The 16,039-nt window shown below is 50.1% G+C and overlaps 1 protein-coding gene across 9 annotated transcripts in view; it reads left to right on the forward strand.

Annotated features, from left to right (window-relative positions):
* Positions 1-16,039, forward strand: part of ATP9B (ATPase phospholipid transporting 9B (putative)) — a 212,593-nt gene that overhangs the window by 144,882 nt on the left and 51,672 nt on the right. For all 9 annotated transcript variants that reach the window (XR_012121287.1, XM_073213253.1, XM_073213259.1 and 6 more), the window contains one exon: positions 7,046-7,188. Coding sequence is in view for 8 of the 9 variants with exons in the window: in XM_073213253.1 (XP_073069354.1) it covers positions 7,046-7,188 (143 nt within the window). In the remaining variant the exon portion in view is untranslated. The remainder of the gene's footprint in view (positions 1-7,045; positions 7,189-16,039) is intronic.

The following is a 16,039-nucleotide window of genomic DNA, read 5'->3' on the forward strand; positions in this document are numbered from 1 at the left end:
TGTTTGGCAAACAGTCATAGAAACCCCTTGAGATCAAAGATGACAGTGTGTTTTTCCGCAGCACATGCACGTACTGCTGCAGGCTGGGGGGTGCCACCTGTCTCGGAACATGCTGATCTGGGTCACTGACTCATCTAAGGAAAGTGATCCCTGCTCTGTCTCCATGTGCAGGCTCACGGGCTCCAGTTCCCCCTGGTTTGAGGGGTTGCCTGTCGCGGTGAGCGGGTGTGCAAAGGAGGCCTTGCTGACTTCCGTGCTGTGTCACAAGGAGGCATCACGCTCTCTCGGTGCTGGTCTTTGCTCTGCTCCCCTGACAGGTGGACACCTGGAGAGAAAGTTCAAAGCCCCCGGGTTGGCAGGCGGCCTCGGGCAGAGGAGTCTGTGGGCGCCCCGCTCTGGTATCTGGTGTGGATTTAGCCCAGAAATGCCTCACTGTCTAGCCAGTTCTGTTTAAGAATTTTATGCAGCATAGTTTATGCAGTGTTTCTTAATGTTTTCAGTGGGAACATTGGTCCAAATGAAGTAGACCACCACTACCCAAAATCACAGAACTCACTTGCAATTTTTTATAAACAAGTTTGCATAAAAATAGCTGATGAACTTCTACAGCAGTACTTTCCAAGGGTAGAATTTTGAAGTCCCAAACATGATGAGCCTTATTCTTGAGAATGCAGTAGGCTTTCTCTAACAACAAAGTACAACTGTGTCATAGAAAACTTGGTAAATGGAGGCTTTTAAGAAAATGTCAGCTGGGTACAAAAACTATGCCGTGTCCTGCAATGAATGTGATCCACTGAGAAAAAGGAATGAATTGATACATACGAAAGCTTGGGAGTTAGTGGAATGTTCCTGAAGCTACAAAATTACAGTGATGGGGAACAGATCAGTGGTTGCCCAGTTCCCGGGGTGGGTCTGCCTCCCTCTTGAGGACGACCTGAGGGCGTCCTCGCTTGACCGAGCCCTCGCGTCTTGACAGCACCCGCTCGGCCCGGGAAGAGGTGGTGACGCGGCTCGGCCCTTGATGCACGTAGCGCAGAGAGTGTGTGTAAACCTCGGCCTGCACTGGAGCTGCCTGTGCTGTGGTCCTGTGAGATGCTCCCACCGGAGAGGCTGGCGAAGGGTGCCCCGGAGCCCTCTGTCCTGTGTGGCTGCTGCGTATCAGTCCTAAACTAGTTTGGAATTAGAAGTTAAAAACGCCAACAGTCATCACCCTGGTCTGTGAAAGCTGGTGCCCAGCTTGGCGGCAGAGAGGCCAAGCCCCACAGGGTCGGGGAGCTGGGCTTGCGTCTGGCCTTGTGTCTGCTGCTGCGGCCGCAGGCAGAGCTCCTGTGCCCCCCCCTCGTGTGCTCACAGCATGGGACATGCCCTGGGTGGCCCACCGGACTTGCTGGCCCTCGTCACAGCCCCCTCGCGTCGGTTTGCTTTGACTTTTGATAGAATAATGAGTAGCTCTTCAATGTTTGCAAGTATATTTACTATCTCACTTGCCTTTTAATTAGACTAAGGTATCTTTTCATAAAAGGTTTTTTATAGATGCAGTTTTTGAATTATTAAGTACAAGTTAAAGGGGGAATTTGTCAGTGTACCAAATGGGCATGAGGAGGATTAGCCAGGCAGCGCGCTGGGCTGTGGCTGGAGCAGGAGCACCTGCCCTTCGGGATGCATCCCCCGTCCGTCGGCCTGCACTCCTCTGGGCCCACCTCGCCCCCTGCCAGAGCCTCACCCGGCTTCACGGCTGGCATCCGCCGCCTCAATTACACAGTCAGGGGAACCCCCTGGGGAGCCTGCCCACCACCGGCCGCGTGCATGCTGTGGGCTGGCCGCCTGGCGCCCTATGGCCCTGGAGGCAGGCGGATCTCTCCCCTGAGCCCCCGGTCCGCCTGAGCGAGTGGAGCCGGGCCCTGCAGCAGTGCCTGGTCTCTGCCTCTCAGACTCGTCATCTTATCCCTCCTGCCTGGTCGGCCTTGTCACTGTCCTGGCCCCACCACCACCCATGTGATTCAGGGGGCCTGCCTTATCGACGTCTGCCATTGCTTAGTCTTAGACTTTTGGAGGTATTTTAAGGAGTATCTCTTAAGTTGCATATAACTAGTATTTTTATTTATAAACTGAAAGAAGTGCTACCTTTTAATAGGGATATTTATCCTTTTCATATTGACACAAAATATTTGACTTTCCCCCCTGCTAATGCGTATGTGCATGTGTGCGCTGCTACGCCGAGTGTTCCCTGTGCAAGTGCACACACATACACACAGGCTCCTCCCAGCTTCAGGGGATGCAGTGTTTGTGGGGCCCCCCTCACGAAAGCCTGAAATAATTCTGAATGTTAAAGAAGCCCTGAATTTCTTTGCCTCTATTCACTCCAGTCTTCGATCTCTGGTGGCTATTTGCTTGTGTGAGTCCCGAGAAAATGGGCTGGCATCAGTGTACACAGAAGGCAAGAAGTGGCCCCCCTGAGGGCAGCGTGGGTCCCACAGCCACTGGCTCTCAGGCTCATCCCACCTTGAACACCGATGCTCCACTTATTTTTTCCTAAAACACTATTTCAAATTCCCAGTCCTACTCCCATTTAAAACCTTAATAACGTGATTTGGAATTTTGGTCAGACTAATTTAAACTATTTTTCATACCTTACTGGGTTTTCTGGTCCACATACTTGTGTATGTGGCCGAGGATGTACATCAAACGGACCCAGCGCACTTGGGTGTCTCTCTGCCTTTGTTGAGCCCTGGGGCCCCGCTGATGACCTGCCTTCCCTGCAGGGTGCAGACATGCGGCCCTGCCCGTCCTTTCTACTTCAGCTCAGGGCCTTTGCCCTGGAACCTTCTCAGACCGTCCAGACCAGTGACAATCTGCTCCACTCACAGCACTTAGTACCTGCTTTTATGTGGTACTGCCCGTCCCCGGAGGGCCTCGCTGGGGCGCTGTCTTTCAGGTGCTGCGACTGGTTCAGGGCGGTCAGGTGTGTCGCTGATCCAAGCTGGTGGAACTAGTGAGTCTGGAAGTTAAGCATCAGTGCAAGTCAGACACCAAACCGGGACTGTGTCCCCCTGTGCTGCCCCCTGATAGGGTGTGGGGGGCAGGTGTAGGAGAAGGCAGGTCGGGTTGGCAGGAGGTGCTATTTTGGATGTAGGGAGTTAGAGGAAAGGGACCAGGGTAACACGGAGTTTCCGCCGTGGGTGACTGCAGGTCACGCCAGTTGCTGACGTGGGGAAGTGTTTCGTCCTCTCGGAGAGAAAGTCTGTCATTACGTTGTTTGGGCAGGGCAGGAGGTGGGAAGATCAGCCCCTGCTGCGTATACAGTCATTTTAAGGCGATTCTGGTAAGTCCCAGGGAGGGCGCTCTCCACCCGTCACGTGCTGCTGAGGCCCAGGAGAGAGGTCCGGCCTGCACCGGGCCTGACGCCGACCTCGCCACGCGCTGCTGCCAGCCCTCACCCTCCGTGCTGTGTCATGAAGATGTTAAAGACATCACAGAATGAAAAATGGGGGGAGAACCAGATAAAATGGCATCTGTGCCATTTCCTTTAAAAGACAATTTACAGGAAAAGGTCTTGATTACTTTCGATAAAACTTCTCGTTAAAATGAATTATTTTCTTTTGCTCAGGTTAGGATCTAAATATAAGTCTCATTCGCCGAGGAATACATGAGAATTATCTCAGGTGCCTCCATCCCCTGAGGAGCGGAGCATGCCCGGGGCCGGTTCACCGAAGGTCAGGGCTTAAATCTAACCTGCTGTGTGGGCCTAATGGGATCGCGTGACATATTTAAGGAAAATACACTGCAGCTTTTTTCAGGGTCCTAGCTACCGCCTCAGACACTCTTTTAGCTGTAAGGTAAGACCATTTGGGAAAGACTTCACATTCTAAAATGGATCTAGTGCCTTCTTACTGTATCCTGAAACTGGTCCCCACATTCTTCTGTGCAGCATCTCCCTGGGAGTTATTTCAGCTTTAACTCAAGGCGCGGCGCCTCACCTCTGTCATCCTGGACCCTGTTGGGATGCATCAGCTGGACATGCACCTACCTCCCCGTGGGCGGTCTTTGATGTCCTAGTTCTCATCGGCCGAATGTCACTGCCTTTGCATTTAAGATTTGTATGTTCTTTTTGAATGATAGAAAAGTCTATGAAATGAATGTTGTATGAAAAAAAATCAGACACAACTGAACACTTTTGGACATGGCAGCACAGCTGGTTGTGTAGAAGAGCTGCCCTGAGACAGCTGGCACAAGCAGGTCCACCCTCAGTGGCACGATTTTCATGTGAATCCCCCTCAGAGCAGCCTGGAAGAACCCCATCCATGCCAGTATCACCTTTCTGGCAGGATTATGACAAAATTGTCCAAGATAGGGTGACCCCCTCCATTTATTTTTTAGGTTCTAAGCTTTCTCTGCTTACTATACAGGCAACTATAAGTTAGGACATTTTAAAACTACATAAAAAGTCCAGAGCATAATGACAGAGGCCGTGCACCTGTCAGGGACGTACGTGTCCGTGCCTCGCATCTTTCCTCCCTGTGAAGCTGCGGTGGGTTTCATTTGGCAGTTTGCGTGTGAACTTGGATATGGGCAAAGCCGCGTATGGGTGGATGATCATGAAGGATGACAGCATGTGGTCACACCTTCTGCTGTTTCCTCCTGTCCCCCAAGGGGACTCTTGGATTTAGGATGGGACCTGCCTGCTCGTTTTTATGGCCCTGGTGCCTATGATCAGCCCACAAGCATCATGAGGTGTTTGTGTATTTTTCAAGTTCATAAACGGTATTACATTACCTATATTGTATTACACATAAACTTGTTTTCCATTGGCCAGATCTCTTGCACACCATCCCGTTCTGTGTGCGATCCGTGCTGCACGGAACACATGTGCCCTGCAGGCACTCATGTGCACGTGCAAGGGGTGCCCCTGGCGGAGGTGGAAGGTGGGTTCACACCCCAGGAGCAGCTTCGGTTTTACCACATGTGCCGCTCTCCTCTGTACAGTGGCTGTAAGGCTCTGCATCCCACTTTCAGCCTTAGTCAACTCTCGTGCCCACATCCTCGTCCTTGCGGACACTGTTCTCAAGTTTTTTTGTGGGCACCAATCTATTGGGTATTAAAAAAATGACATCTTGTTTCTGTTTTGTTTTGCATTTCTTTAGCCTTCTAAATATTCTAAGTTCATATTTAGGAGAACTCTGTAGTTCTCTATGAAGACTAGGGTGTACAGTAGGGTCATTAAAGATGTGAGGGCTTTGATGCAGGTGTGCCGCTGTGGGTGCGGAATCAAGACAGGGAGCCAGCAGCCTGGAGGCCCGCCCCTGGCCCTGACGGGTTGTCCACAGAGAATGTCTCTCCTTCTTGGGGGACGACGGTGTCCTGAGGGGCGGCTGGGAGACAGCGGCTTTACTCAGGCAAGGACCTGGGCGGGATGTGCTGTGAGCAGGTGCAGACCTGGGATTTGTTCACATGGAGTTCCATAGGCACAGGGTTTTAGACAAGTTGGGCCACGGAGGAGACACGTGGACATAGAGTTGACGGAGTGTGGGGAGCACCAGGCAGGGCAGGCATGCACAACAGGTTGCACGCAGCCAGGCAGGAGACCCACGGGGCTGGAGTTGGTTTTGTGGGGTTGTGGCAGAAGCTATCCTCGCAGGACTGCTGCAGCCTCGTGGGCACGGGGCCAGGGCGGAAGCTGGCAGACTCCCTGCACAAGGGCACGTCCCACCACCACCAGAAGCAGCCGTAGCTGAGGGCTCTGCTGGGTCCTCCATGGGGCCTCGCCCGGGGGCAGCCCACAGGGCACAGAGCCTCGCATCCTTCATGGCTGGGCTGCGTAGAGACCGCCAGCAAGAAAAATGAATTTTTAGGAATTGTACGTTTTATTTCAACTTAGTTCATAGGAATGTATCCCGACAGACAACTGTGGCCCTTCTGTGTATATTCTCAGAATCTATGCTGGTTTTCCCATAAAAAGACCTGTTAGTAGTGCATCGTTTGTAATCTCCGCTTTGGGTTTCCTTAAGATGGTAAGAAAAATGTGTATGAGAATCTGTAACCATTTGAAATTTCTTCCATTCTTTTGTCTCACCCACATCTCATTAAAAAATGGTTTTTAAAACAATTCATCATATGCAGTCCTTCAAAAGCATTCCATTTCACTTAAATGGAAAAACAGTTCTCTTGATTTGATTAGTAATCACATTTCATCGAATTACATAACACGAGTGTGTAACTCGGCACAAGCAGGTCTGAGAGTGAACACGCCTGGCTCCTGCTCGGTGGAAGGTTGGCAGTTTCCAGCCACAGGTGCCCCGGGCGCTGGGGCCTGAGCACCAGGCTGAGCAGGGCACAGTGCATCTGTCAAGCCAGTGAGCTAGCTGGGTGCAGGTCAGCCGAAAGAAGTCCCACTGTCAGAGTAACCCGGGCTCTGGCCAAGCCTCCTCGGGGGCCTCTGTTGCTGGGACTGTGAGATCCAGGCACTGCCCTGCTGTTCTAGCCCTGCCGCCTCTGATTCCACCTCCTGCCCTCTCCCATCGTGCGTCCCTGGCTTAGGAGCCGCTGCTCTGAGCGGTCCTTTGCTGGCCATCCTTGCAGGACTGCCCCTTGCAGCGCCCCATCCTGGGAAGGCAGCCTGTGTGTTCTTGTGAAGTGAGCGGATGAACACCGAAACCCATTTCAGGTGTTCCCAGTAAGACACCACCTGATCCTCTTAAACATACACGCGCTCTCTGTTGACCTCTGCGGCCCTTTGTGCCTGAAGGGGAGGGCTTACAGTCACCCGCCTTTTTCTCTTCTGTCCAATACCACAAACCAGGCCTGAGGACAAGAGGATGCTGCCACCTATTTCCCTGTCACCTGCCAACACATGCTGGGTGTAAAAGCATTTATTGACCTAAATGTCAATGAATTTGTTTATTATAAAGTCTAAAACCCAGTATTGTCTATTTCATATAAAGTTAAAGATAACTCATACATGTAATTAAGCCCATACGGGAAACGTGAACGTGGAAGGGTCGTATGGGTTTGGGTCCCACTAACAGCTGCGGTGGGTTTCATTTGGCAGTTTGCGTGTGAACTTGGATATGGGCAAAGCCGCGTATGGGTGGATGATCATGAAGGATGACAGCATCCCCGGCACGGTCGTCCGGACCAGCACCATCCCGGAGGAGCTGGGGCGCCTGGTGTATTTGCTGACTGACAAAACAGGTACGGCTCCTGGTCTGTGTCTGCCTTTGAATGCGGTAGAGAGCGTCGAGGAGAAGTGAGCTCTGTGCACGTGCCCACGTGTGGTCCTGGGGCGTGCGTGTGACACTGCTGAGTTCGTATGTAGAGTTTCCCACGCTCTGCCTTGCACCTTCTGATGTGCAAGTACTTCCAGAGTTACTAGCAAAATGTCAAACTCTTGGAGATTTAAATGACATACTTCTATATCTTTAATTTTCTGCATCCTGACAGTTGTTGTTTTATTTAACTGTCTTTATTACACCTCTCATGGCTTCTTAAGAGCAAAAATTGCTTGTTTATTATAGAATGATACTTGTGAGCAACTGAAAGAAAATAATAGTTAATAAGATAGGTGAATTCAGTATTTAACAATAACATCAACATTCTCCTAAAGAGTCTACCATAAACTACTTACCCCATTAAGATTTCATGCCCAAAATTCTGTTTGACCTTTTTCCATTTTTTCATTAAAGAATTCTTGTCACTCCATAACACACTGAATAAATTACAACTTGAATCTAGTACTGTAATAAAAGCCATATCTAAAGGTTAAAACCCTCATGAGTTATTGATTCATGATTTAAATATCTAATCATTCTTAATGAACTAGAAATGAAAGAAGATTTATATAACATAATAAAGAAAATATGTCTCAAATAAAATTCAGCGCTATTCTTATTAAAAGATTAGAAAAATCTTCATTATAGTCTGGAAGAAGAAAGAGAAATATGCCAGCAGTAGCCGTTGCAGGAAGACAAGTAGAAGTAAGATATGCAACCAAAAGAATATAAAAATGTTTGTGGCTGTAACACCCATGGAGACGACCTGCAAAAATAAGAACCAGTGGTGACAGGTCACAGGTCAGAGTGACAGTATTGTTCCCGTGTGTGTAGAACAGACCGAAGAACCGAGGCCCGTTCACAGTGGCTCGGGTACACAGGAAACACGTAAGGGGCCGGGTGAGGACTATGGCGACATTACGGGAAGAGCAGGACGCGTAGTGAGGGGAGACACGCTGTGGCACCAGGCCTGGGCACGTGGCGCCCCGCAGATGTCGGCAGCCTTCGTCCTGAGCGTCCACGTTGCCGCAGTTCAATCTGCGTCCGGCTGTTGACCTGCTCGGTTTTCATAGGGTTTGTGTTGTGGGATGTTCCAGAATTGACTGCAGGGTGATGCTCAAAAATGAAAATAACAGAAGTAATAATGTGAGGGGCTCAGGTTTAGAAGGTAGGCTGGGAAAATGCCTTCAGATGCCTCTTTCCCAGCCTCATGAGCCGGTGGGGAAATGCTTAGAGGATGAATCTGTAGCAACGCTTGAAAGCAAGAGAAGGTGGTGTTTAAGGGTCCGGAAATTTAGTTATTTCTGGAAAACAACTGAAAGTAGTTTAAAGGCAGAACACAAAGGAAACCCAAACCCAGAAAGGTCCTGCAGGCGGGTGAGAGCGTCCCTGTACTGGCGAGTCCTGGGCAATGCCAGAGTCACAGCCAGCAAGTGCCCAGGCAGCACGCACGTCGCCAGGCTGCCCATCACCAGCAGAAGCCCACCCGGCTTGTCGCCCTGATCAGGCTGCTCTTAATGGGTGCGTGTGCCAGACGGTGACCCGCCCCGGGTGGGCTCTGGGCACCGGTGTGCACAGACGGGCTGTGCTCAAGGAGAACAAATGCTGTCTGCAAAGAGACATGGAGGAGCCATCAGGAAGATTTTTAGAATTATAAAAGAGTTTAATTTTGATGTTGAGTCTGTATTTGTGTCTAAACTGCATTTCCATATACCAGGAACAATTGGAACACTTCTAAAAATAAAAAATTTCAGTTAGAATAGCAACAAAAAGTCAAAAGTAATTAAAAATAAATTCGAACAAAAAATATGTAAGACCTGTGTGGAGGCAAGTTACAGCCTTGAAAGGCCTCACAGAAGACCTGACCAGTGGACAGGTGCCACCCTTTGCATGAACAGGCTGTCCTCCTGCAGCCAAGAGGTCATTTTTCCCACTTTAAAATCTGACACAGTTGACTTTACGGGGTGAATGGGGACACTCCGTCGGCTGTTTTTTGCCGGGCGCAGGCAGGAGCACGGGCAGCCCCTGCATTTGGACGCCTCCCAGCAGATCTTCGCCCGAGACCCCGTCTCGGTGTCCGGCCCCGTCACTCCCGCTGTACCCCTTGTCAAAGCCGAAGGTGTCGGATGCTGCCCAGCCAGAGGGGCCTGGGCCTCTTCCTCCTGGAGGCCATCCGTAAAGGCCACGCTGACCAGACTGTGGGTGATGGAGACCAAGGGCTCGCTGCTGGTGTCTCGTCACTGCGGGCGGGTGGCAGGATTCGGTCCCACCCTCGCTTGGACTGTAGACCAGGCTTCTCGCACAGTCAGACAGAGGCTGTTTGCAGCGTCACCGCTTGACATGTGGTCTTGGACAGATAGCCTAGGCTCCGAGCAGAGCCCTGTGTCGTCATCCAGAAAGGCGGTGGGGGCTGCGCAGAGGGGCGGCCGGGCACATGCAGGGCTGCACGTCATGGCCAAGCCCCAGACACTTCGCCTGCCCACTTTGGTTCGTTGTCCTGGTGGAACAATGCTTGTCGGATACTTGCTGATGTCATTTTCATTCCAGCAGTGTAAGTAATTGTGCTGTTTTTCTTCCTTACATTAGTCCTGCAAGTACTTTCAGCCCTTGCTTCTCCCCTCAGGAGAGCCAGAAGTTGGTCAGGTTCTAGTCTTCTCCGTGGCGGCCACCAGCATCACGGGGGTATGTTTGGAGAGGGCATGGAGATCTCCCACGTTCCCAGTGTCCGGGGTGGGGTCGTAGGGTGGTTTGCAGATGTCTTTCGGGGGCCGCGTTCCAGCCAAAATGACTGAGCGTGAGCAGTTGTCTGACGCAGCAGTGAGGTGGTCCTGGCTGAGGGTTGGGTCGGGCCTGTGCTCGCTGACAGATGCCTGTCTCTAGGCTGCTCTCGTTTGGCACCGCAGAATAGAAACAAAGTTTTCCGATAATTGCATGATAGTTTCCTTCTTGTGGACAAGAAAGCCGTGTGGTATAATTAGGTTTGATTGGAGTGTACGTTTCCGGTGAGATCTGAAATTAATGATGTTGCTATAGTGACACATCTGCGGCCACCAGTGCGTGAAACATAAAGTAATTCATTCGACAAGAGTAGACATCTGTTAACTGCCAGGATGCAGAGCATATTGACACTGACCAGAAATGCTAGACGCCCCTGATGAACGAGCAGAGGATGCTGGAACCGCAGGACAGATCATTTGTACTTAATCTGCTGGGAGCACGTTCGTCTTCTCACTGGTGGCGTCTGACAGTGCCATTGTTTAAAGAACAATGCTGCAGAGAACTCATAAATTTTAAAACTTAACTCAGGGTGCAGCCTATTAAAGCAATACATTAATTCCTTTGTCAGGGAGTTTTTATCTTCATGTAGAACAAAGCCATTACTGAAAACAACCACTAAAACAACAGGTTTTTCGGGACTTATGTTTTAATTATACATCCATTACCCAAAATGCCACGTTGTTTAGACCGGCACATGTGACTTTCATGGGACTGCATCCTCCGTGTTGGGGAAATACGGTTCGCAAGGACGTCAGGGTGTGTGCGCTGGGCAGTGTGGCGCCTGGCTCTCCCAGGTGAGATTGGGAGTGTTTATTAATGTTCTTAAACCAGAGGGTGACCACTGGGGCCTTCGATTATACCATGAGCTAATGTGCGCGCTTGGGTGTGAGCGCTGTAATTAACATTTTGGGGGTGTTTGGGGTCAATCGAGATACTCAGCACATGCAGTCATTGAACAGATGTGTACGGTGCTGGGAATCAGAATTTGAGAAGAGCCTCATTTCCAGCAAATGTAATATGTAACTCCACATCAGATAATGTCAAATGTGTTTAAAAGTTGGTGTATCAGTCTTCCCACTTAGGGAAGTTTTGTTTTTACTCCTTTGTTTTAAGGTCCGAGTGATTCTGTGTTTTAATAGAGCTGTAGATCCCATGTGGTCATACTTTGACAGGAATCTTCACAGGAAATCGCATGCGGTAGGCAAGCTGTCCTTGAGCCATCGTCAGACCTGAGCTGCTCTGTCACGGTCACTCGCACTCTGCTGTGGCCGTGTGAGCTTGTACGAGGCCAGATTGCAATCCGGGAGTACTCGACCGGCCAGCTCGCATCTGCTTCCCCGACGATGCGTCCTCTGCGCGCTTGTGAGTCACATCTGTCACCTGTCGCGCCCTCAGGATGATGCCTGCAGGTTGATTTCCTCTTTACATGATCTGCTCATTGTAGTCCAAAAAACTGTTTTTTTTTTTAAAGAGTTATAGCTTTTTTCCCCCCAGGAGTCACAAGCAGCCCTTTTATCAGAAGACAATTTCCTGCTCATGGACCTACTGTCATGACCAGTCGCCTTTGAGCTCCGTGGCGTGGGGGCCGACCTGATCTCTGCCTGAGTTAGTCCCTCCTCTTGTGAAGTTTCAAATTTGGGGCGTACTGACTTCTGTTGTAGCAAGATGACAAAAACTGCAGAAACTGTCAGCTGGTCGAAATCATGAAATAATTTAGAATAAGATTTGACATGTCCTACTGACTCTTAATGACTGATTTAACCCCCTACTCATCTGCTGTGCAGGAGGGGGTAGGAAGCCCGGAGCGAGTGCTGACCCTCCGGAGTCATAGCATTTCGGAGCCAGCTATGAAAACGCCACGGAAATTCTAAAAAGCATATCAGGATTCATCTTAATATGTTAAGACATGATATGTGCCACTTACACAAAGGGATGTCTACATAAATATTCTAGTTTCTTTAATCCAACAAGATACAAATATTTTTATTCAAGTGACAAAACAGATCAGTTTAAACTGCTTAAAAGATGATTTATTAGTGACATTGAAATTTTAGAAGATGGAGCAGCTGCCATCACAGAGTGTTTGACATGACAAACTGTCAAGACACACCCCACCCGGCGTCCGGCACACCTGTCGCATGGTTCTCACCGGTCTAAGTGCAGAACATCTGCACCCTCCGCAAAGCCACAGACCCCGGGTCACCCGCCTCCCCTTGGTCTCGGTACATCTGGACTTCACAGAAATGGAGCCATGTAGTATGCTGCCTTTTTTGACTGGTTTCTTCCACTCAGTTTCACATTTTCAGGGTTCATCTGCGTGCAGCATTACCAGGTACTTTCCTTTTGTTGCTGAGTAATATTCTGTTTAATATATTAATACATTTTTATATTATTTTATATTAGTTTACTTCTGTTTAATATATTAATACTAATTTTGTTGCTGATGTAAAGGAGGGTAAAACTATGAGTAGCATGGTCACTATATAGAAGATCCTAAGAAATCCTCTAAAATCTATTAGAACCAACAAATGAGTTTAAGGCTTAAGATACAAGATCTTATAAAACAAATTATATGTTTATATACTAGCAGTGAACTCTCAAAAAATAGAATTAAGAAAACAATTCCATTTACAATGGAATCAGAAAATAAAGTCAGTACTGCACGGTGCCAAGGCAGCAGCGGTGCTCCCCAAATTGATCTGTAGATTCTGCACAATCCATATCAAAATCCCAGCTGCTGCCTTTCAAGAAATTGACAGTCTGACCCTGAAATTCATAAGGAAATGTCAGGGACCCAAAGTAGCTGAAACAGTCTTGGAACAAAAGAACAGAATTGGAGAACTCAACACTTCCCCATTTCTGGACTCAAGTCAAAGCCACAGCGCTTGAGACAGCGAGGCGCTGTCTCAGACAGACCTGGGCCGACGTGGGTCTTGACACTTAGGGCCAGTTCGTTTTCAGCAAGGGTGCCAAGACCTTTCAAGGGGGAATGGATCATCTTTTCAACAAATTGGTGCCGGGAACACTGGGTGTCCACATGCAAAAGAATGAAGTTGGACCCCTGCCTCACACCATACACAAAAATTAGCTTAAAATGGATTGTAGATCTGAATGTAAGATATAAAATGATCATCTTTTTAAACTTAAAGTATTCTAAATTTGTTTTCTATTTCATTCTCCCCCGCTCAGTTAAGCAACCAAATAAAGAACTTCCAGGTATCTACCTAAGTACTAAGCTTTATAAACAAAACCTAAAAGGAGAAAGAAACAGTTCAAACCTGGGCTCCAGATATCTTTCCAATTATTTTAAACCAAATGTATATGTGCAACGGTATATTCATCTGCTTGTGTTCATCTGTGGTGACTGTCTGGCCTCCCATATTCTCGGTGGGTCTTCATGCACATGTGGAGTCACTCTAGAGGTTTCTCCAAACAGTGGTAAGAAGAAAGCGTAACAGCAGAGCTGAAGTTGGGAATCTCTTGAGCCTGACACGCTGTCACCAGGCAGGTTGAGGACAGGTGGCTAGAGTGATGTATGAAGATGTGGTAGCTCGGCAACACCACCTTTACTGTCTCGGCACTGCCTGAATGGAGTGATGCTGACAGGGTGTCTTTGATTTGGAAAAAATTTTCTTGCCCATACTGATACACTGTGTTTGGGAATACCGGACGTTTCGTCCTCGATAATCTCAGGAAAACAATGCTCCGATGCCATGTGCTCTGTCATGTGATTAACACCTGTACTTCTCTGAACCCAGGATGGATTTGTGGGTGCAGGAATCGAGGGCTAGCCTGCTGGCTGTGGGAAGAGGCTGCCAGGTGTCCAGCCTCATGGTGGAGGGGCTGTGCCCTGCACGGCGGCCAGCGCAGTTTCCAGCAAGTCCAGAGCATGGAGGTTCGAGGGGAGCAGGTCGGCGGGGTCTGGGCAGCAGAGCACGGGCCGTGGGAGCCAAGACCGACTCAGTCAGTTTCTTAACGAGGTCACGCCCAAGGAGGAGAAGGAGCGGGGAGCTGGAGGAAGGGGCCACGGACGCCAGACCTGGGCCCACAGGCCTCCCGGCAGTGAGAAGGCGCCGTCAGGCTTGGTGTGACACCCTGGCTGGGTGGTCGCTGTGAGAGCTCTTCTGGAGAGAGCCCGCTGGTGAAGGGCGGGGCGGGTCCCACTGGTGTCACCTGTGCTGGGGGGCAGGCTAGGGGTCCCATGGAGGGAGCTGGTCCTGGGTGATGTCCCCTTGATGTCCCCTTGATGCTGAGGGTTTTCTTGGCCCTCTCTGGCCCACTGAAGCACAGGTACTGGAATGTAATGTCTGGGGGCAGAACTAAGCAGGTGTTTGAAGGACGGCCTTCACCCGGCGGGTCCCATACCAGCCACGCCTCCCACCCTTGCCCCGTGTTTTCTTTTGGATGTTTTGTGTCATCAGTGCAGCTTCACTCCTACTGAAGTGCTAGTGTGGGTGTTTCTGACAGCAGGTTCATTACTGCCAGCTATTAATGACTCAATAATAAGTTGAAGTTGGAAATAAACATCAGTGTTCCAAAAATCAGCTAATGTGAATACATGTGGGTTTTCTTTAAACATTGTCATGTTGCATTTACAAATATTTGCAGGGTCCTAAATCTGTGTTAAACTCACAAGTAACTCCAGTTTGCAAAGTCAGTCAGGAGAGGAAAGAAAGGTTTTTTCAAGTAAACTGATTACTTTCCAAGACAGGAGAGAATTAAATACACCCAGTGTCTTCTGCCTTTTTGTGCAATGCTCCCAGCTTCGCCATGACAGCGCTCTGTGTCGGGAGGGCGAACGAGCATTCCCAGTTGTCAAGATGCAAGCAAGGGCTGTGCCTCCCACGAAGTGCACACAGTGTGGCTTTGTATGTGGAACGTGCGCAAGATGTGGGGGGAGAACACAGACTGGCCAGAGGCCGGGCCTTGGGGGGACAGTGGCCAATTCCCTGCGTGTCCTCTGCTTCACGTATTGCAAGACCGGGACTAGAGGAGCCAGCAACCTGGAACCGCCACGGGCACGGACTGAGCCAGGGAGCAGCCTGGCGAGACAGAGCGTGTGCGCTCCCTTCCATCCAGACAGCGCAGCAAAACCGTCTACGTGGTCGTGCGGCAGGAGCGGGCATCAGCCAGCCCTCCGTGATCTCGGTAGTGAGTAGCACACCACCACATGCTCGTCTTGACCACACACCATGCGTACATCCGACCCGTCTCCCCAGAGCTCAGGGGCAAGCCTGTGGCTGCAGCCCCGAAGGCTGGGCAGGGCTCCAGACCTCCTCCCTTCCAGCCATCAGAGGCAGCCCAGCGCCCCAGCCAGCACGGCCCGGACTTTGCTCTGCCAGGCAGTCGGTGGACCACCCTAGGAACGATGGCATTACGCAGACGGAGCCCCGGACCCCCACTGCCGGAGGCAGCGCAGCCGAGGGGTCTTTGTGGAGGTGGTTGGTTCTGAGCGGGGCTGCAGTGGGGCTTCCGCTTCTGCGCATGATGCAGGGATGCAGAACCACGCGCAGCGTCACGGTCCTGGGCCGGTATCGCCGGTGGTGTGGGGTGCAGCCAGCGGGAGCTGCTGATGGGCCCGGGGACATCTGTGTGCCTACGAGCTTTCTGTGAATCTAATTATTTCAAAATAAAAATGAAAACACCTTATCCTCAGACTGGCAACTAGGAAAAGATCTTTGGTAAGAGGACTGACTGGCAAGGAGGATAGTCTCATTTCTTTTCACTATAACGTATTTTCTTTTTAACTGGAATGTAGTGTTTTATGTAAAAGCACACTTATCTTCCTTTTTGCCATCATGTTACTGAAAACCCCGGTAGTTTTTTTCTAAAGTGGAGACTACATTACATAACGGTCGTCTAGCATTCCTCGCACCCCGAGTGCGAATGTGGTGTCTGCCCGGTTCCAGCTGAAGCGAAGGGCCCTGCTCCGTGGCACTCAGCTCTGAGCCCTGGCCGCACGGGCTTGTCTCCCCAGTGCTTTTGTGTGGCTTGAG

This window comes from Manis javanica, chromosome 9 (assembly GCF_040802235.1).
Source record: "Manis javanica isolate MJ-LG chromosome 9, MJ_LKY, whole genome shotgun sequence".
Classification (NCBI taxonomy): Eukaryota; Metazoa; Chordata; class Mammalia; order Pholidota; family Manidae; genus Manis; species Manis javanica.